The 22,461-nt window shown below is 35.1% G+C and overlaps 1 protein-coding gene across 1 annotated transcript in view; it reads right to left on the reverse strand.

The window, feature by feature from the left end:
• Nucleotides 1-22,461, reverse strand: part of CTNNA3 (catenin alpha 3) — a 1,173,927-nt gene that overhangs the window by 924,350 nt on the left and 227,116 nt on the right. The window contains exon 6 of the mRNA XM_058671693.1: nt 17,325-17,588. Within this exon, the coding sequence (XP_058527676.1) occupies nt 17,325-17,588 (264 nt within the window). The remainder of the gene's footprint in view (nt 1-17,324; nt 17,589-22,461) is intronic.

Below are 22,461 nucleotides of genomic sequence, written 5' to 3' on the forward strand. Positions count from 1 at the left end.
TCCCATATGGGCACCAGTTCTAATCCCAGCAGCTCCACTTGCCATCCAGTCCCCTGCTTGTGGCCTGGGAAAGCAGTCAAGGACAGCCCAAAGCCTTGGGACTCTGCACCTGTGTGGGAGACCTGGAAGAAGTTCCTGGACCCTGGCTTTGGATCAGCATAGCATCAGCTGTTGCGGTCACTTGGGGAGTGAATTATCAGACGGAAGATCTTTCTCTATTTCTCTCCTCCTCTCTGTATATCTGACATTCCAATAAAAATAAAATACATCTTAAAAAATAAGGAAATCTTACAATTTTTAACTTGGAAGAATATGAAGGATGATGGGCTAATACAGCAATCCAAATTTTAAAAGATTCATACAATAGAATTTCATTTACAAGTAGAATATAAAAAATAGTTGAGCTCTGAGTAACAGGATAGAAAAGTGATTCTCAGGGACTGCAAGCTGGAGAAAATGCGGAGATAATAAAGGAAAAAGCTTTCAGTTATAAGATGAACAAGTTCTAATGATTAGTTCATAGTATGAGCTGTGATTATCATAATCAGCACACAGTTTTTATCATCACAAACTACATTTTGAAATATATATTCTTTGCTTTTCAATTAAAAATGTTTTAAGCATAAAATAACAGTTAAGGGGCAGATATTTGGTGTAGGGGCTAAGACACTGTTTAGGACATTTATATCCCATATGATAGGGCCCGAACTTCAGTCCCAACTCCATTTCTAATTCCAGTTTTCCCGTTATAAGCACTCTGGTAGGCAGTAGGTAATGGTTTGAGTATTAGATCACTGCCACCCACACTGGAGGTTTGATTTGGGTTCTGGACTCCTGACTTTTGTCTGGCCCAGCTTAAGCTGTTGAGCATATTTGGGAAATGAATCAGAAAGGTTCCTTCCTTCTTTCCTTCCTTCCTTCCTTTCTCTCTTCCTTCTTTCCTTTTTCTCCTTTATTTCTTCCATCTTCCTTCCTTCCTTTCTTCCTTTCTCTATTTCTCTTTTTCAATCTGTCTCTGCGTAAAATTAGCATTTTAAAATTATACTTAAAACAGCTAAATATATTCTTCTAATACAATACGATGAATATAATGATCCCTCTCCTTGATATTTGCCAAAAGGAGCAGGAAACAAGCCTCCACACCACAAAGTCCTACACAGAGACATTCATAGCAGCCTTCATAATTGCCAAAACTGATAGGCATCCAAGATGTCCATTAGTAAGTCAATGGGTAAGTAAACAATGGTACTTCTATCCAGACAAGAGAATACTATTCAGCACTAAACAGTAATGAGTCACCAAACCATGGAAAGATGCTTATTACTAGCTCAAAAATATTATGATTACTAAATCAACAATAAAATACTAACATATGGATAGGCAAGAGGATTTTTAGGGCAGTCAAGTTTCTCTATAAGACTATAATGAGTCTTAAATATAAGTCTCTGTAAGACTCTATAGTGATGGATACATAACATTATATATTTTGCCATGCTCATAGAATGCATAACACTAACAATCAACACCTAATGTAAACTAAGGGCTTTGGCTAATAATAATATGACAGTTTAGATCAAAACCTACACTTTTAATTAATGACCTTAACTAATACAACTTTTGTTTAAAAAATTTACTAATTTATTTATTGGGAGGTCAGATATACAGAGAGGAAAAAAAAACAAAGAGGAAGATCTTCCATCCGATGATTCACTCCCTAAGTGGCCACAATGGGCCGGTGCTGAGCCAATACAATGCCAGGAGCCAGAAGATTCTTCTGGTTCTCCCACGTGGGTGCAGGGTCCCAAAGCTTTTAGCCATCCTTGACAGCTTTCCTAGGCCACAAGCAGGGAGCTAGAAGGGAAGTGAGGCTGCAGGGACATGAGCTGGCGACCATATGGGATCCTGGCATGTACAAAGCAAGAACTTTAGTCACTAGCCTACTATGCTGGGCCCTGTAGCTGTAAAAGACACTTTAATATCTGGTAGGCTATGATCTGCCTTAGTAGTTTTCTTGTGATATTACTTGCCTTTAAATGCACTATCATGTCTGCTGACAGACTATGAAGGAGACTGAACATCCTAACATAGAACCCTGACATACCATTCAGATTTGTATCAGACTGTCCTTCATCCCCAAAATATTTATTAATCATGCAATTTATTTCAGATTTAGAGCAAGATTTGTCCATGTCTTACCAGGACACATAAATGTTATAAAAAATAATCTTAAGAACGCTAATGCACCTAATGCACTATATCAGTATAGTTGGAGAAAGTTTTCTGTATTTTAATAAACCTGATGTAATAAACCCTATGCACCATTCATATATACTACAGTCTATGATGGAGTTGATCTGATTTACATTCAAACACTAAAAATCTTATCCCTATTTTCCAAAGTGAAATTGCCTATCAAAAGAGACACGGCTATGATTATAATTGAATACCAACATTCTTGACAAAAACACATGCTATGCTTCAAATCAGAAGCTGCAGAAATAATAACCATATAGCATAAATAATATTTCTCAAGCAACTACATTATCAATCTTCAGAGTGATGATAAAAATGGAACAAAATTTCTCCTTGTGATTATCAGAAGAAAATGCTACTGAGAAAACTCACAGCCTCTCCTCTGCCTAATTTATTCCTTATTTTAAGGCATTCTCAATCTGAATAAAAGAAGCCTTAGATATAAAAATGTAAAAGAGGACAAAATGTGAGCAAAAGCTATGAATTAGCAAGACAATGCAAGTACCAGTACCTTGACAAATTAGTATAATTTATATACACAAATTTAACTATATATTTAGAGAAGTCAAAATGCATATAGCTTGTATGTTATATTTATTTAGTATTAATATTAAATATTTTAGAGAAATAATATAATTTTAAAATAAATTAAATATGGAGTCCTTTAAAAGTTTTTCTCTAAATTAACTGCATATATCATTAAAATAGACCAAGTAGTACTATGATGGTGGTTACTCCAGATCCTTGATTTAAAAAAACAAACAAAATACCTGGAGGAGATGCGTGACCTATCAGTTAAGCCACCAGTTAGAACACACACACACATCATATACAGGAGTGCCTGAGTGTGATAAATGGCCACAACTCCTGATTCCAATATTCACTAATGGAAACCCTGACAGACAGCAGTTATAACTCAAGTAATTCAATTACTTATGCCCATAGAGGAGACCTACATTGAATTCCTGGTGACTAACTTTAGTCCTTTGGCCTTTGTAGGCATTTGGAAGTTGACCAGCAGATACAGAGCTCTCTCTGTACATTAAATGAATAACTTTTTAAAAAAATTTTCACTGACCTAATTCATTTTACCTTAGATAGTAACCCTGGTCCAAGCTTTTTAGTATTTTTGTTAGTAGTCAACAACCAGATCTGCACACTCCATATCATGACATCTTTCAGTTTTAGTCAACAACCAGAACTGCACACTCCATATCATGACATCTTTCAGTTTTAGTCAACAAGCAGATCTGCACACTCCATATCATGACATCTTTCAGTTTTAGTCAACAACCAGATCTGCACACTCCATATCATGACATCTTTCAGTTTTTATCTGCTTACATACTACTTTCAAGGCTTCTCCTCTTTTTCAAACCTTCAAAGAAAAGGTCGGCAATGTAAGCACTTTTAAAAAGCTATTGATTTTGTTGAGACATTGACTACGACCGCATATTTAAATGAAAAAGTTAACCCTTTGTGACTAATTATCTATTTTGAAATACATGTTCACATGTACCTTATCCATTGTCTACTTTTAAAATGTGTTCAACAGGCCAATGTTGTGCTGTGCAGGGTAAAACAGTTATCTCAGACATCAGAAGTCCATGTGGGAATTGGTTCCTGTTTTGGCTTCTCCACTTCCAATCCAGCCCCCTGATGGGTGGCCTGGGAAAGGCAACAGAGGATGGGCCAGGTGTTTAGGCCCTTGCCACTCACAAGGGAACTGGGTGGGGTTTCCGGCTCTTGGCTTCAGCCTGATCCATCCCTGGCCATTGTAGCAATGTGGGAAGTAAGCCAGTAGATGGAAGATTATCTCTGTCTGCTTTGACTTCCAAAGCAAACTAATAAGTGTTAAGATAAAGTATAGAAAAATCCTAAAAATCTATAAGAAATGACAATTAGCTTAATCTGTATATAATTAGGTTAGGGAAAAATACACATTATTTTGCACAATACTGTTACTAAAAATACAGCACATGTTCCAATAGTTTTAAGTAACATTAATGCTTCTAAATTGCCCTAGTATTATTATGTGTCTAACCCCTCTATGCCGATGACTTTACTGATTCAAAACCTAACACAAATCTGCAAAATTAAACAAACATTTGAGTAGTTTCTGCCACTTCCAAGATTTATGTCAGTTGTTATGCCTGTGGAGTTCTCCCAGAAAGCAACTCATCAACAAGAAAGGAAAGAAAAGGCACACAGCAGGCAAGTGGGAAAAAATAAGTAATCCCGTTTGCACTCCACTTCTATTTGATTCTACCTTCCACTTCTGTCTATAATTATGTCCTTTGGGAGAAATAGCAGGTTAAGTACAAGCTGTGAATTAATGGGTAGATTGTGCATAGTAGAGCATAGAATAAAAGAACAGATTATGTGGCAGTCATACCTAATAACTGTAAAAACTCAGTCATGGCTACCCTGGAATCTCTTGAACAATGTGGACTGTGAACATTACTGCCAAGTGGTGACAATTTCTCTATAATAGCATCCTTCAGATATTCTTGATGTGGTCCACCCCCAACAATGCCCTCTTATTCTCAAGAGTACCGCTGCTTAAAGATTGTGGATATTCTGAGTATTTTGGAATTATAATCAACTAAAAGTGTTCTGTACATGAAAAGTATTAAAAAAACATTCTCTTCCTAGAGCTGGATGGATTCTTAAATACAAACTAATGCAGATGTGTCTAGTTAACCAAGGATAAAAACAATTGTTCTAGTTATTGTGTTTGAAAATCTATACTGAGATGTATTCATCTATGAAGGAATAGATCATTTCCAATTCACATAAGCCTTAGTAAGCAATTGGGATGAAATTGCTTGGAATCCAAATTAACCCTTTTGAGGTCTGTCCAAAGAAAATTAAGAAAAATCAAAATTTTGCATTATTTACAATACTCAATGTAGTAACTGTTTAAAACTTGAAATGTGGCCAGAGCAATTAAGAGAATACATTTTTAGTTAAACTGAGAATGACACAGCTCTTGAAGTTTTCATCTTGTGTTCCATAACAAACATTCTTTTTTGCCATACCTCTTTGCTAGGTTTTCTTAGATAAAAGATCATGATTCCTGTGTTGTAAACAAAAGAACTCAGCAGCTACGTTAGGCCATATATTGCAAGAGAACATCCCCTACAACACAGAACAAATGTTGGCACTCAGAACTCTATTTAGAGTGAATGTTTGTGACTTAAAAGCACTTCTGTCCTAAACAAATGGACATATTTGAAGAAAGTACTAGTAGAGGACAGAACTTTAAAGTGCTATCAGTCATCAATACCAACTTTATCAGGTACTTCTCCTGAAGATTAATTAGCCACAAGTGAATTAAAGTAAAAAACAGGAAACTGCAGACAATATGAATACAAGGCCAGGAAGCAAATCTTGGATAGCTAGGCTGTAGACTGAGTTCCATAGGGAAATGAAGAAAGATAGCCTAAGAAAAAAAACAATTCTGAACGGATGAAAGGAAAGCATCCCAAAGACAATACCCATCTATTTCATAGTTTAATCCATTTGGGTCCAATTTTTATCTTTCTCTTAGTAAAGAAGAATGTAGCTAATGCTGTTCCAAAGAAGTGTAAGCATGAGGTTTGAGAATTAGTACCTGGCTTATTAGCCTTTCCAAATTAGGATTTCCTGTAGAAAAAGTAACTGGCTATGTGCTAATAATAATGTTTATCTTATTTTGGCTTTACTAGTTACATGACATACAAAAAGGTTGGTCAGAAAATATTAAATATCATTTATTCTGTTACACTTGATGTTTATGCTTCTTTGAAGATTCTGTCAAGGACTAACTTTTTCTCATGGTGCCTTATCAATCTGATTTTCATTCTTCACTTAATTAAGAGGGTAAGGGGAATGTAGGAAAAATTACAAGTGTAATTCGAAAATGGAGAGAGTTGAGGAAGTGACTGAGAGGAAAAGAAAGGCATTGAGGAAAGAGAAAAAGGAGAGGAACTGATAGAGAAGAAAGTGAAGAAGAAATACATTGCTAAAAGCTACTACCGGCAGTAGTAAAAATTAAAGAAAAAAGAAATGGAGGAAGAAAGGAAGCAGAATGATTGAGGGAGGGAAAGAAGGTTGGAGGGAAGTATGATTATCTTCTTAAACTGTACCTATATAATACATGAAGTTTTTTATATTAATAACAATCTTTTTAAATCTTAAAATGTTTTAAACTATTTTTTAAATATCTACTTCCAAATGATAGGTCAATTCCCAGTGAAACTGTTGAACGTATCTTGAAAATAGGATGTTGACTCTCTGCCATTGTCCATGCCTACAATGTCAGGATACACTTGAATAGCAAAACAATCGACATATGCCTGATTGTGAAGGACTGTATTATTGCAATGACTTGAGGGAAATTAGTGCACGGGCGGGCATTTGGGGAGGGGGAAAGGAAATCCCTTAGCCTATGAAACTATATCATGGAATAATAAATAAATAAATTCAAAAATTGAGTAAAAAATTTAATTAAAAACAATCTACAATGTGTTTAATGATTCATCAGATATTTAGGTGATAACAGAATAATCACAAAGATTCCTGAAAATTCACTTCACCAAAATTAAAAATCAAACTTTCACTACAATGTAAGACTTTACAAGGCTACTCGTTTTCATCTTGTAATACCCTTCAAGTAATCAATATGATTCTTTATGACCCTTACAACTTTGTCATAGCTTTGCAAATGAAATTCCAAAGAACATTAAAATGAAATTAATATTAAAAGAATCTGTCATCTACATAACTAGACTATGTTAAGTAGATAGTGATCTTACATAGTATGATATTACATTTCAGAGTCTAAAGTATTATTCATTTTTAAAAATTATACACTTTAAATTTAGCAATACAAAATGTACGATGGACAATCTATCATCAGACTCCAAACCAAACGTTTCTATCAGAATATTAAAAATAACTAGCTCACCATTAAGACTACCAAGCAAAATTGTGATGTGAACTTTTTCTCTTTTCTTGCAGATAGAGAAAAAAGCAATTTAAAATGAAAGAAAAAAATGCATGTGTAGAAGTGCCTTGTCCATAAAAAGACAAGCAAGGATATATAGCAGAACTGAAAATAAGAGAGACAGCCTAAGAGCTGCTGATTAAACAAATTTAGGTAAGAATAAACATTTCGTCTGAAAAATTTTAATTTTAAAGGTTTCCAAACTAACATAGTTGTGATCTTGCCTGTTATTTCATATCTGAAGATTTGTAGATGGAGGTATGTATAAACTTCCAATTGAAAGAAAATAGGAACTCTCACTACTGATGAGTAGACCATCATCATCAGCTTAAGGGACCTTCAGAGTAAAGCAGGAGGTTCAACTTCCCAAGAAAACACGTATGTCCTTGAGAACCCTGATTGAAACACTCTGCATCAATACCAATGTGATTCTCCCTCTAACCACAGGTTGTTCCAAGAAGGCTGTGGGTACACTGCAGAATGTTAATATGAGATAAAGTGCCACATTCTCACTGCTTTCAGGAGATTCATCCTGGTGTATGTCTCTCTCTGTTGTCTCACCAAAGGAAGATGCTTTTTCTTTTCTCAACAAAGAAAGATGTCCTCAAAAGATGCTTCCTGTCCCTGGGTCACTCTCTTTAATACATGCATTTATTAAACTGCCTCATCCATAGTGAAGTTCCTGCTAGGCTTCTGGTCTCACTCCATTCACATGGCTAAGAAAATGAAGGGGAAAACTTGTTAACACTCAGTTTAGGCATTGAAGAAGACACGATGCCTTTGAAACGACACATTTTCCATGTGAAATAAAGATTAATCCACTTTCCACATTTACCTACCTTATTTCAAATCTCATGAATGTTGGCAGGACTGCTTAAAAAAATAACTCCAACAGCTGCACAGAAGTTCCATGCATCTGCACAATATATATTTGCACACGCTGCTTTTCCATCTGCAGAGCCTGACATGTGCCAGTTGATTGACTTACAGTAAACTTGGAGAAGAGTCAGAGAGTGTTGGCAGGCACTTTATATCTATTCACTGCTTTACAGTTCTCCTTTTGCTCTCTCTAAGGCTTTGATCTTTACTCTCTTGGACGATGCTGGCTAACTGACCCATTAACTATCAGTGGTTATCCATGATCTACGAAGCTGAAATTTTGAGAACACATAACTTCAATCTAAGTAAAACTACAGGTATGTCACTAATCATCCTAAATTATTCAGCTTTATTTTAACTGAATTGACACATTCAAGGTAGAGCTGGTATCAAGTGATGGAAATGAGCATGGTGCAAATCGACCAGAAAGTAACAGAAGGACTTATCAAGAATTAGCTTCCTGATACCGGGAAGCTGCGTGCAAAGTCAAACTGTTGCCACTTGTTCAGAATTTCACAAGAGCAACATCACATAACCACATAAGGAACCCTTCTAATTACCCAGTACTATGCAACTGCATAGATTACACACTCATGAATAGGGTCCAGAATTGTGCAGGAAAACACAAGATATTTTGGTCCTAACTTTTAAATGCTAAACAAGTTCATTAAAAAAAAAAACCTAATGTGTTGGCAATAGTTGTATTCATAGCCAATAGCATCTTAGTCCAAAAGTTTCTTTTTGGAATTTACAAAGACTATTTTTTCTTTTCTACTGGCCTCAGAAAACAATTTTGAAGTTCAACTCACAGCATAAAGTTTAATTGGTTTTCAAAATATAATTGCCTGCCACGTCTCTTGGCTTTTCAAATTTTTGTATGGATATAAAAATGTGCAATTAAAGCTTACAAGTGGGTAGAGGCAAGCCTAAATCTTAAAGTTAGCAGTGAACATCTGCCACTAACAAAATATAGGTGCTAAATTCTAGAAATCGCATGCCTACTACACAATATTCTTAATGGAAAAAGAATAAATAACAACTTAAGAAGCACACTATTACTCTATATGATCAGTCATATCCACAATCAACTTACTGTGCCTCAAAGCACAGTATCTGTTTGCTTTATATTGTTTACATCAACCCCCTACATCCTTTGATGAAAATAAACATGAATTTCTCTAAACAAAATTTGGAATTCATATGGCCAAACAAAAACTGTATTTTATAAAATTTTTAAATATAAAAATACATTAATGATTCTGAAAGGCTACTTCTCTCTTAATTTCAGCATAATCTCAGAACATGTGTCAAATAGGTATCCCTATTCTAAGAAAGTGCTTTACCAAACAAACTGACCATGATACACATAAAATGTGCTCCAGGTGGCAGAAACAAAAAGATTCCATGCTTAATTATCTTCCACAGCAAAAGTAGCCTTACTGATAATCTAATTATCAATAGTATCTGCAACTAAAAAAATAGAAATAGACATTGTTATACAAACAAAGGTATAGAACTTTGTTTTTGGAAAAATGTTAACTAACACCTTTCAAGGAAGAGCTATAGTAATGGTAAATTGCTTATTTTAGTTTGTATAACAAATACTCATGTTCACATAATTTCCCTCCTAAAACTATAGAAATATTTTTAAATATTCAGAAGCATGTAACTACTTTTTTTAGCCACTTCACTTCTTTCATACCAAATCTTTCTCATCCCAACTAACTTTATCCTCCTACTAATAATAGCACAATGCCACCATGTTAATTAAACTTCTTTGGTGATTTTCAATCCAGGTTAGTCTTTCTCAAGGACCTGGGAACCTGCTCTTTGTAATCATCGAAGAAGAAAGAGGGAGCAGGGTAGAAGTCCAGTTTCAGTGAACTACTGGCTTATCCAAATTGCAGAACTATAGCCATGTTAAAGACATAAAAATTTAATTTTCCTTTAGATAAAACAAACACAGAAGGTCATCCCAATTACTAGGCACATTTAGGATGAATAATGTGTGCAAACAATACTATCAAGTCCTCTTAAGGAGTTATCATTATTTATTCTGACAACATGCATGTTACGTCTACTTCACTATTTAAAATGGTGAGATTTCTTTCTGTCTCTGCAATTGTCCTAGTGGATTATCTATGCTGCACAGCATTTTCCAGCTTAATGCTTACCAATAATAAAACCATTTTTCCCTTCTACATTTTGAAGAGACTTGGGAGACTAGCAGATATTTTCTATTACACTTCTCAAAATTCACTAGAGATCAATGTATCATTTAAATTTGTAAACGTTCACAATAGAAAATGAAAGAAATTAAGAAAATGGAGAACATTTTAAAATTTCTCTATAGTAAGAAAAGTGGAGCAAGAAAACACAAAGAAGGGGATGGAAGAAGAATCCAGCTGAGAGTTGATGTTGTGGTGAAGAGATGGTAGTCTCTCCTTGGGAAGCCAGTGTATTCTACCTGAGTGATTGTTTCAGGTCTGGCTTCCAGTTCAGCTTCCTGCTAATGGGCCTGAAAGGCAGCAGAAGCCAGCCCTGTCACATGAGTCCCTACCAGCCATGTACAAGGGACCTAGATGGTGTCCAGATGCCTGACTCCAGCCTGCCCAGCACTAGCTGTTTCACAAATTTGGGAAGTAAATCAAAAAATCTAAGTTCTCTCCCACTCTCTCTGTCTCGTTTTCAAATACATAAACATATAGAAAGAAAGAAAGAAAGAAAGAAAGAAAGAAAGAAAGAAAGAAAGAAAGAAAGAAAGAAAGAAAAGGAAAGGAAATGAGGCTAATAATAAAAACAATTGAGCAATTCCATTTGCAGAAAAAAGAAGTAAAAAATTTTAAATTTCTGACAGAACTTTAAAATGAAAGACTTTAGGAACTGAACAGATTATCTGCTAAGTAACTACAGCACAGGACAAAAAAGCCAATATCCACTTTGAGGAAATAAAAAGCCAATTAATCACTAATAGCTGCAAAAAATATTTTAATGCCGTCAACATATGAAACAAGATTTTAACACTAGGCCTAATGACTACGATAATTTACATGCAGTGATAAATGTAATAAATTGTACACCTGTAATGTCATGTGAAAATAACTAGCCTACTCCTTTCACTTTGATATATCCACTTGATTTATCATTCCTGTAATAATAATCTTACAGTGACTTCAAAATTAATACTCAATCTTACTGAAAAGGATTGATTCTTTGGGAAAAATCATTTTAGTATATCTAAACTGGGGGAAAATAAGCCTTCACTTTTGGAACTGTGTGTCACATGCCATGTTAAGCTACAACTTACAACATCAGTATCCCATATGAGAGCACCACTTCATGTCTCAGTTGCTCTGATCTAGCTTCTTGTTACTGCTCCTGGGAAAACAGCAGAAGATGAACAAAATACCTGAGCCCCTGTTACACACACGGGAGACCACATGGATCTCTAGTCTCCTAGCTTCAGCATGACCCAGCCCTAGCAAGGACAGTCACTTGGGGAAAAACACCAGCGATGGAAGACCTCTTTATCTCTCTGTAGCCCCCACTCTGAAACTTTTTCAAATAATGAAACACTCCTTTAAAAAAATTTTTTTAAAGTTCACTTCTAATTCAGAATCCAAAGTCATTCTTATGCATGTAGCTAATCAGCAAATATTTGAGAAATATCAGCATAATTAGACTCCAAATGCAACAAACAGAACTGAATCCTACAAGAAATATAATTGGCATAATTAATATCCTAAAGGATATTTAAGTGTTTATCATACCTATTAAAAGATGAGCACCATGTTGGAGCTTTTAATTGACTAGGATGATACTCTGCTGGCTCTGTCTTCAGACCAGAAAGGGTATACCTAAGAAGCCGTTGAACTTGACTGGACAATAAGATGCTGGACTCTATGTTTGGTATACGCTTGCAATGGGGGAATCTCAACTGAACTTGAGCTGTGGTTATGCAACAAGGCGGAGGAATCCACCATGGTGGGAGGGTTTGGGGAGGGGTGGGGAGAACCCAAGTACCTATGAAACTGTGTCACATGATACAATGTAATTAATGAATTAAAAATAATAAATAATTTTTAAAAAAGAAATAGAAAAAAAAGATGAGCACCAATAGAATCATGGAATTCTTGGATAATATAAGTGGCACCACAGAAATTAGGACTGTATAACTTTAAGAGAAGAATGAACACCACTAAAAACACACAAACATACAACAGACATCCAACCTGCCAATCTCCATTGCAATAGGAGTTCTGGAAGATACAGAACTACATTTCCACATGTAAAATGTATCCAAATTCTAATATGTATTAGCTTTTTCCTTTAAGTATTTCTATAATTTCAGTACATTTTCACAATAAAAACAATTTTACTAATTATTCCTTACTAAATTGAGTACTCTAATCATGAAGTAATAAAGTTACTATCAAGAGCACATCATGAAAAGGCTAATAAAAAATGAAAAATATAAATCATAATAATAAACAACAAGCCCTGGCATATAAAAAGTAAGCAGAATAGTAATATAAAGAGTAAGCAGAAAATATTTTACAATGATAAACTGTGAATTCAACCAGAAAAAAAATCATAAGGGTCAAAAATAGTTCAGGGGCCCAGCGCAAAGGCCTAGAAGCTTAAGTCTTCACCTTGAACGCGCCAGGATCCCATGTGGGCGCCAGTTCTAACCCCACCAGCTTCACTTCCCATCCAGCTCCCTGCTTGTGGCCTGGGAAAGCAGTTGAGGACAGCCCAAAGCCTTGGGACCCTGCAACCGCATGGGAGACATGGAGGAAGTTCTTGGCTCCTGGCTTCGGATTGGCACAGCGCTGGCCGTTGTGGTCACTTGGGGAGTGAATCATCAGACAGAAAATCCTCTCTCTCTCTCTCTCCTCCTCTCTGTATATCTGACTTTGCAATTTAAAAAAATAAATCTTAAAAAAAGTTCAGAACTTATTAATATATTTTTTAAATGTATGTAACAAAATATGACTAGGAAATACAAAGAAAAATTTTAACTCTACAGCAATGCAGAAGACTTCAAATTACTAGAGTAGATTCAGTAAGAAATAAGAGTAAGAATGCAGAGCAATTCAGAGCCATTGTGATGCCTCAATAAATTAATCCACCATCTACAAGCACTGGCATCCCATAGCAGCACCATTTCATGTTGCTGGGAGAGTGGTAGAAGCTGGCTCAAAGCCTTGGGACCCTATACCTGCGTGGGAGACCCAAAATAAGCTTCTGGCTTCCTATTACTTAGCCATGCTTTTTATAATAAGCATCTATCTACATTCCATTTTATAACCTAAAGTACCAGCCTTAGTGTTTGCAAAATTTAGCTTTTATTTTTAAATTTACTATGATCACAAGAAAATTATTTTATCATCACATACTATCTGGTACCTGTCCTTTTTATATGGTTTTTCCTTCCTCTTTTTTTTATTTGATTGACTGGGATTAATTACTTTCCAATTCCATTTTTCCCTTGTGCCTATTTGATATTACAGTTTAACATTTTAACATTTTACATGCTCATTTAAATGAATACCTAAGGTAAATTAATATTTTATCTTCCGCTAAATAAACAAAAACTGCAATATTTAACTCTGATTCAACTCTCTTAATTATGTACTATGCTTTCACACGGTTCCTTAATTGTATGTTTCTAGAAACATTAATTATAAAGTTCGGATTATAAGAAGCATACATCATTATTAATTCTTTACAAAATGAGTAATTAAACACTAGCAATCTCATGTTTATGTGGTTTTTTGCTTATATATCCTTGCATTAGCACCGTTATGCTATGATTTTTTTCTTTTGCTTTAGCAATTTCTTCAATGAAAAGTTATTAGTAAACTACGTGAATTCACAATTGGGCAAACATCTTCATGCATGTTCTGGAAAGACAGTTTTAGTGTGTATTGAATTCAAGGTTAGTTGTTATTTTGTCTCAGGTCAGGAAACTTTCACTATTTTGCAGCAGCTAAAAGAAACTAGCTGTGAGTTCACTCATCAAAAGCAACTGTTTTTTATCTGATTTTTTTTATAAAAGGTTTATTTATGATTGACCTCTCTGGTGAACTTGAAGTAGCTGCTTTATATAGTATTTCAGATCACTGTTTCTCTTGAGTCCATATTTTGCCTAGCCACTAAACTTATTATTACTACATTTTAATACTAGACATTCTCCTTCTGAAAAACCTTGAAAATATTTTGCTCCTTGAAGAAAATCATTGTACTTTCAATAAATAAATGAAAGAATAAGGTATAGTAAACAGATGAATTAATAATTGCTTTCTCATAATTTTAATATCAGTAGTGTTTGCAGATCTGGTTCTACAGTGTATTATTTAGGCAATGTCTCACTCATGATGGTATGGCTTATTTGTGTGCCCTGAAACCATGTAAGACATTTTTGAAAACGGGATGCAGTTTAGAAAGAATTTTAATTTACTTACAGCAGGTCCCTGATTTTCAACTGGGATTTTAAGAGCTATATAAATAACATCAGTTCTTACCTCCCCCCCGCCAAAAAAAAAACAAGCAAAAATGAGACATTTTCCAAGATGTACTCTTTTTTTAACAGTGCCACACGTAGTCAGAGCTAAACTAGACAACTTTTTCTACTACCAGGCTAGAGTTTTTCTCATTCATCCTTCAAGCTGTTCAAATTTTAATTCCCAACTTAATGCATCCCTTTTATGTGACTTTCCAAGTGCTAACATACTATCCTTCAATAATACTTACCTAGCACTTGTTATGTATATACAGTTATTCAAGGTGCTGGGGATACAACATTGAACAAAAAATTATGTATGTGAAGATGTTTGCACAAATACATAAAAGGAACAATATAAACAAATATTCACAATAACCCTGGATATAGGAAAACACTGTGCATATGTCCTTTGTTATTATAATCTATATAGAATGATGACTCAGAAAACTCATACGTATTGTGATTAGTACAACTGCTTTTCCCCTCTGTACTGGAGAAACTACAACTTTACAGACATGAAGTTTTCAAATACATTCTCACTGGCAAAATTTCTTGCTAAACGACATTTTCAAAGCTCACAGTTTGACACTTCTCACTTTCATTCAGTCACAAATGTACAAGAAATATCCTCAAATTCATACCTGTCTTTCCAATAAATCAATCAATGTAGACTACACAATATCCTCATTTAACTTCTATTTTATCTAACAGTAAATCTCAGGTTTAATACCTGTGGGTATTAATACGCTGTAGGTCAGAATGAAAAATTCAACCAAACTTCAGCATGGTATATTGAATAAGTACTTTGATACATTTCCACACTATAAACATTTAATGAGACCTGCTCCCAACAGAGTATTTACTACATCAATTTATTTCATAGTATTGCATTTGCAGGAGCAAAGTAGAGCAAAGGTTATTCTAAATCTTTTACCAATAAAGCCTCCTGTAAATAATAAAAAGTGCAAGCAATTAATTTACAAAATTAGCTAAAAGAAGTTAAATGTTCTATAAATTCTGCTTTATCTAGTTCAGACAGCCTCAATAGATATTTTTAAATTGCATATAAAAATATATAAAATCCAGACATTCGTACTAGGCTGCACATACTTATGTCTGACTAAAACTGAATATCAAACGCTATTAAGATATTACTAGAGTCTCCGGGCAATATGTGAAGAACTCTCTCTTGCCTTTTTCAGAAGTGAGTGTGCCACAGAGAGGACATCTCTTGAAAATAAGGTTTATTACCATGCCTATTCTCACTAACATTGAGACTATATGCATGTGCATACACACACACACACACACACACACACAAATTCTCTTACTCTCTATTTCCACTTTTTACCTATAGCAGTTATTTTCAACTAAAGTGATAATTAGAAGCAATCTTAGAAGAATAAAAAAATCACAAATCTTACATCTTCTGTTATCTTAAGAGTATAGGATGCAACATCTAAGATGCTGATATGATTCTATTTAGTATTGTGAAAAATGTAATATACAACCCTGCTCATCTATTCTAGAAAATTTCACTTCATCATTCTAGACACTTCCTAGTATTCTCCCGACTCACATGACAAGATGCTAAAGCCTTATTCACAAATATGTCCAATGTGTTAGACTTCATTAGATTTGTAGTTTTTCTGCTGGGCCATATAAATTAAGAATCTTAGTACAAATTATGTTGACTTCTAATTAAGCACATTAGTTCTATTTGTACAATTCAATATAACAAATAAGTTCTGGAATTAGAACATCTAGATTTACATCATAACTACCACCTGGCACTGGTTTTCTGATTTTATGTCTGAAGCTGTTTTACCATAAAACATAAACAAAAAATAACATTTTATACTGATACTGTTTATTAGATGAATAATTCTTAGCAAGTATTTTGGAATCAAGAAATGTTATGTGACTAACGTGCTGGGGAATCTAGCAATGTATTAGTATCTACTAGCATCACTGGTACAATTTTTTAATATTATGGAGACATGACATGCATAGATCTCCATTTAATTCAAAGGAAAAATATTTGACTCATTAGACTCCCATGCATCTTCTCACAAACTGATCTTATTGACTCTAACAGCTCCCACAGATCACCCCCTAACTCTTTCCAACAGATGCGTTGGCATGCATACTATTACTCATACACAGAACTTAACTTCAAGTGTTTGTTAAAGATTTCATCTGACCTATTTGCTAACCACCTTTTATCCTTCAAGAGCATCTCATCTTCACAATGTGACATACTATGCCATTTGGTTATTTGCAATGTTTATTGTTTTTAGTTTTTGTTTGTTTATATGCTTCTGCTAGAGGATAAGTCCTTGTAAAAGACAGTGACCACCTACATTGAAGAAATAGAATCATGTGAATAATACATATCTGTACATAAATCCTTCATTTCATAAGTTTTCTGTGTAAAATAAATTCATCCTATCAATCTAAAAAATGGCAATTTAAATCCATTGGCTTCTTTGCAAGGATGTGAAATAATCAAAAGTCTACTGACAGAATATTTTCCTGCTATTGCATTCATTGGAAGATATGGAAGGTGGTAGTGAATGACTAGATAACTGAATTTTTATATTCTCATACTCTAAAGTCCAACACATGAATCTGGAAACCCACTTATTTTTGTACTGACACAGTAAGCCATATTGTGTTTCTCTCTCAGCTTACCTCCAGCTCATCAAGGGCACTTCCCAGGGTTTCTGCCTGAGGTTCCTTGGGGCCTGGCATACTTTGGATGCCTTGGGAAACATTTGAAATTACATTGAGGGAATTTTGAATTTCTTCACAAATTCTGTCCTTGCTCGCTTTGAGGGAAGCAACATCCGAATGTTCCAAACAAGCAGAACAAACCGAATGCAGGAGTGGTGAGTTCTCCTTCAGCGAGGCCCGGGCTCCTGCAATTTCATCTCTCTGGTGTGGAGATTTTAAATCCTGAGAAAGAAAATAAAGAATGCTTTCTTACAACAGATGGTTATGGGATAAAGGCTTACATAAGTAAGATTCATTTTTCTGTCAATAAAATAAACAGATAAAACCAAGGGCACCAATTATTTCTGATTCCACCAGTTTCTGATAAAAGTTTACCAAAGGAAAGGAGTCAGTTCACAGCAAGGGCCAAAATGGTACAGGTGCATGAAAACTGAGATCCTGCACTTATCAACCATATCCTTATAAATAACTAAAATACGCTGTCATTCACATTCGTAAGTTCAATAGCACATAGTTTAAATTATACGAATATTCATCTGGGCCCGGCGGCGTGGCCTAGCGGCTAAAGTCCTCGCCTTGAAAGCCCCAGGATCCCATATGGGCGCCGGTTCTAATCCCAGCAGCTCCACTTCCCATCCAGCTCCCTGCTTGTGGCCTGGGAAAGCAGTTGAGGACGGCCCAATGCTTTGGGACCCTGCACCCGCGTGGGAGACTGGAAGAGGTTCCTGGTTCCTGGCATCAGATCGGCGTGTATCAGCTGTTGGAGGCTCCCTTGGGGAGTGAATCATCGGACGGAGTATCTTCCTCTCTGTCTCTCCTCCTCTCTCTGTATATCTGACTTTGTAATGAAAAAATAAATCTTTAAAAAAAAAGAATATTCATCAGTTTTTCTCATAGCATCTGAGAATTACATTGAACCTCATTGTGAAAATTAAACCAAGGCTGTCGAAACCATTAAGTTAAACGTTCTGCAATTCAGATAGCTTTCTTCCCTTTTCCAGAAAGACTAATAAATTAATCCGGGGTCTTTCTTTCTTTGATATTTATTGAATAATAAGTTACTGAGCACTTAGTATATGCCTGCATCTATATTAGATGCTGAGCATACAAACATGAATAATTCTACAAGGACGTTGATCTCCAAAAGTTCATATTCCTGAAGCGGTTGGTGAGGAATGCCATGTAAACAAAAATGCACTATAAACAAAAACATGAGATAACAAAAACATGAGATAATTTTGCATAATTACATGTTTTGAAGAAATGTCAAAGGAAAATGTCATGGAAGTAGGTTTCACAGAGGAAAGTAGTTTTATCTTGAGAAAAAAAGGATACTACTGTGGAGATGACAGTTTGAAGCTAATATAAATGAAACGCATTACAGAGAGAAGAGATTCCCAGTTAAGTGACAGCTGCTCAAAACTAGCCTACAAAATAATGGGGGGGGAAAGCTGGAAAGTACAACTTTAACAAGTGGCAAAGTTTAATATCATGAATGACATCCATGGATTTTTATGTACCTGTGACATACTGTGGTAACAAGGGTATGTCACCTCTGGTATTTTTCCCATAAACCAATGACTCTAGACCAGTAATGCTAACAAAATAATAATGATGCATAAAACCTTAAATTGAAGAAACCTTAGATAACACTTGTTTCAAATCCTCTAAGGAATGGAAAATAACACTTAAACTGTCCAAGGTGATGAGATTTTGAGATGCATATCAATTGAATGTAATGTGATACGCTAGACTGCAGTCTGGAACAGCAAGACTTTCCTGAAAACTGATGAAAACCAAATAAAGTTTATTAATAGTTTAGAGTAATGCATCAGTGTTGATTACTGAGTTGTGACAAATGTAAAAAGACATTAACAATGGAAGAGGCTTCTATGTAATATTTCACTGAGCATCACAACATCCTTTGAGGAAAGAAGCTCAGGAATGAGTTTGTAATACAGATGTTAAGAGACTGGTAAGAATAACTAGTAACTAAACATAAACGTTTTGATTACAAACTCCATGCTTATTTATTTATTTATCTATTTTCAAAACTAGGAAATCTCAGGATAATGCTGCATTCAGCTAGTACACGGCGTGTGCTACTGTATTTTTTGCTACTCTCCTTTTGAAAATAAAATCTATCGACTATTTCATGCAGACTTTGGGGAGGTTCTCTTCTCTGTACGGTCCAGGGAGGGCAGCGAGCTGTCAGGGCCCTGATCAGAATCACTAATTACCAGAGGAAAAGCATGCTGCAGTTCTCTAGGCTCGCAATGATTTTTCTCCTTGTTTCTGGCCTGAATTCTAGTTTCAGCACTATAATGGAACTCACCTATTCTTTTGTGATGCTTTCCCCACTTATAAAAAATGGGATAACAACAATTTTACCAATTCCCTTACAAAGTTTAATACACAGAACATCGAAGCAAAATAGATGTGGAAAATAGGAACAATCTGAAATTGTTTTATCATTTACAATTACCAAACTTGCTAAATACACTGTATGTCTTGTAATTATCTTAGTGAGTTACTTATACCCCACAATTTCACAGTAATAACTATGTTAATCACAGACAATAAACAATTTAATGTTTACAAAGGCAGTACAGCCTCTCAGAGGAATCATAATAAAAGAATAACTTTGTGAAGGAAACTGCATAATATAGTATACTCACAAACTTACTACAAAATTTCCTCTTAATGACCCTTACATAAACTTCTTTAAAAAAAGAATTTATTTATTTTAATTGGAAAGTCAGATTTGCAGAGAGAAGGAGACAGAAAGAAAAATCTTCCGTCGGCTGCTTCACTCCATGAAAGGCCACCAATGGCCAGAGTTGTGTCAATCCCAAGCCAGGAGCCCAAAGGCTCTTACACATCTCCCATATGAGTGCAGGGTCTCAAGACTTTGGGTCACCTTCTACTGCCCTCACAGGAAAGAAGCAGGGAGGTGGAAGGGAAATGGGGTGGACAGGACATGAACCGGCACCCAGATGGGATACTGGCACATGCAAGTTGAGAATCTCAGCTACTAGGCTACCAGACTGGACCCCATACATATACTTATATTTAGAATGACCATGTCAAAGTTTAGCTAGATTCTGAGAGATAAAATATTTCAAACATAAATTAGTACAAAGAAGGCTAAGTTTGAAAAAGCTTTCTTTTGCCTTCATGGTGACTCAGAGTTCTCTCTGTGAACTATAACAAATAGAATGCTGCAGGGACCTTGGAATTTTAGAAATATAAACATATTCTGGGTTTTGAGCCTATGATCTGTCATCTCTGTCCGAGGAAATTACAGATTCCCCAATGAGCAGATATTCCTAAAGAGCAAGACTGTGAAACTTGCAGGAGAAAAACCAAGATTGGTGCAAATTCAAAAATCACAGATTATATAGCTTTGCAGGAAAGAGGGGAAGACCATAGAGTTTAAATTTGGGAAAATCACAACACGAGAATATGTCTCCCAAAGGACATCATATATGATAAGCAATGTAGTACACAGCAAAATCATTTTATTTTAAAAAAACAAAACTATTTACTTTTATAGGCAAGACAGATTTACAGAGAGAAGGAGGGTAGAAGGATATCCCATCCGCTGGTTACTCCCCAGAATGGCCACAGTGACTTAAGATGAGCTAATCAGAAACCAGGAGACAAGAGTTAGGAGACTTCTGGATCTCCCACATGGGTACAGGGTCCCAAGGCTGTGGGCCTTTCTCTGCTGCTTTCCCAGGCCAGAAGCAGGGAGCTGGATGGGAAGTGAGCAGCTAGGACACGAACTGGTATCCATATGGGATATTTATGCTTGCAGGTAGAAAATTATCCAGTTGAGCAACCATACCAGCCCAGTAACTCATCTTAAAACAAGAGGTGGGTGTAAGTGGCTGCTATAAATAGTTGCTTGTTTTTGCTTTAAAAGATGATACAATGGCTTCAGAGTTCACAAGTTGCCTATTTATACTAATATTCTGAACAAACTCCAAAAAAAAGCAATTAAATGATATTGTCAATTAGTGATTTCTCTGGATGGACAAAGATTTCAGCTCTTCGAGAACTGCTTTTTATTTAATATCTATCTTTAATTGTGCCAGAAAAAAACCTCACGAGATTTCTGAAATAAGAAGACATTAAATCCTTCCAGCTGATGAAGAAACACACAGATGGGATTTAAAAACAAGACCTTACAAGTCTGTAAAAGTGGGTAGAGAAGTAACATATGAGTTGTAACCCTGGCAAGAGAACAAAATATATTTAAGGATTTTAAAGATCATGAAATACTGAAATTGGAAAACTCCAAATTATCAGATAATTAATTCAACAATTCATGCAGCAAATATTGTTGGGACTCTGCTATACATCAGGCAATGTGTTAAATGTCAAGGATGCAAAGATAAAGAATTCACAGCTCAAAAGGGTGACATGGGAATTTATATGGGAATTAAAATAGTTCTTCATAGCACAGAGGAAAATCCCTCAACTTGAGGATATTAAAGAAAACATATTAAAGGAAAATAATCTTTTACTCAAGCTTCATTGAAGTATAATTAACAAATAAAATGGTATATATTCAACATGTACTATATGTTTCAAAATATGTATATATTCTCTAATGATTACCACAATCAAATTAACTGTGCATCCATCACCACATATAGCTACTATGTATGGCAAAGATGACTAAATTTATTTTTTTAGCAAATTTCAATAAAATAATACAGTATTAACCATAACAACTATGTTTTTCTATACCCCTCAAAGCATATTCATCTTATAACTGCAAGCTTGTATCTCCCCATTTCTCCCACATTCCAACTCTTGATCATCACTCTAAAATGCTTTCTTCCAGTAAGTCTGTATACTTTAGGTTATACATTCAATGGGTATTCAAAATATTCACAAAAATTTTATGTTATTTTAATTCTATTTTCTACAAAGTAAAGTACTGTTTTAGAAACAAGAACATAATAAGTTAGTTTCTGTCTTTCAGGATCTGGCTTATTTCACTTACTATCTTCCAAGTTTAATTACATTGTTTTACATCAGAGGATTTCAGAGGCAGTAAATCTTAAACAGTAAGTAGATGTTA

This window comes from Ochotona princeps, chromosome 13 (genome assembly GCF_030435755.1).
Source record: "Ochotona princeps isolate mOchPri1 chromosome 13, mOchPri1.hap1, whole genome shotgun sequence".
Classification (NCBI taxonomy): domain Eukaryota; kingdom Metazoa; phylum Chordata; class Mammalia; order Lagomorpha; family Ochotonidae; genus Ochotona; species Ochotona princeps.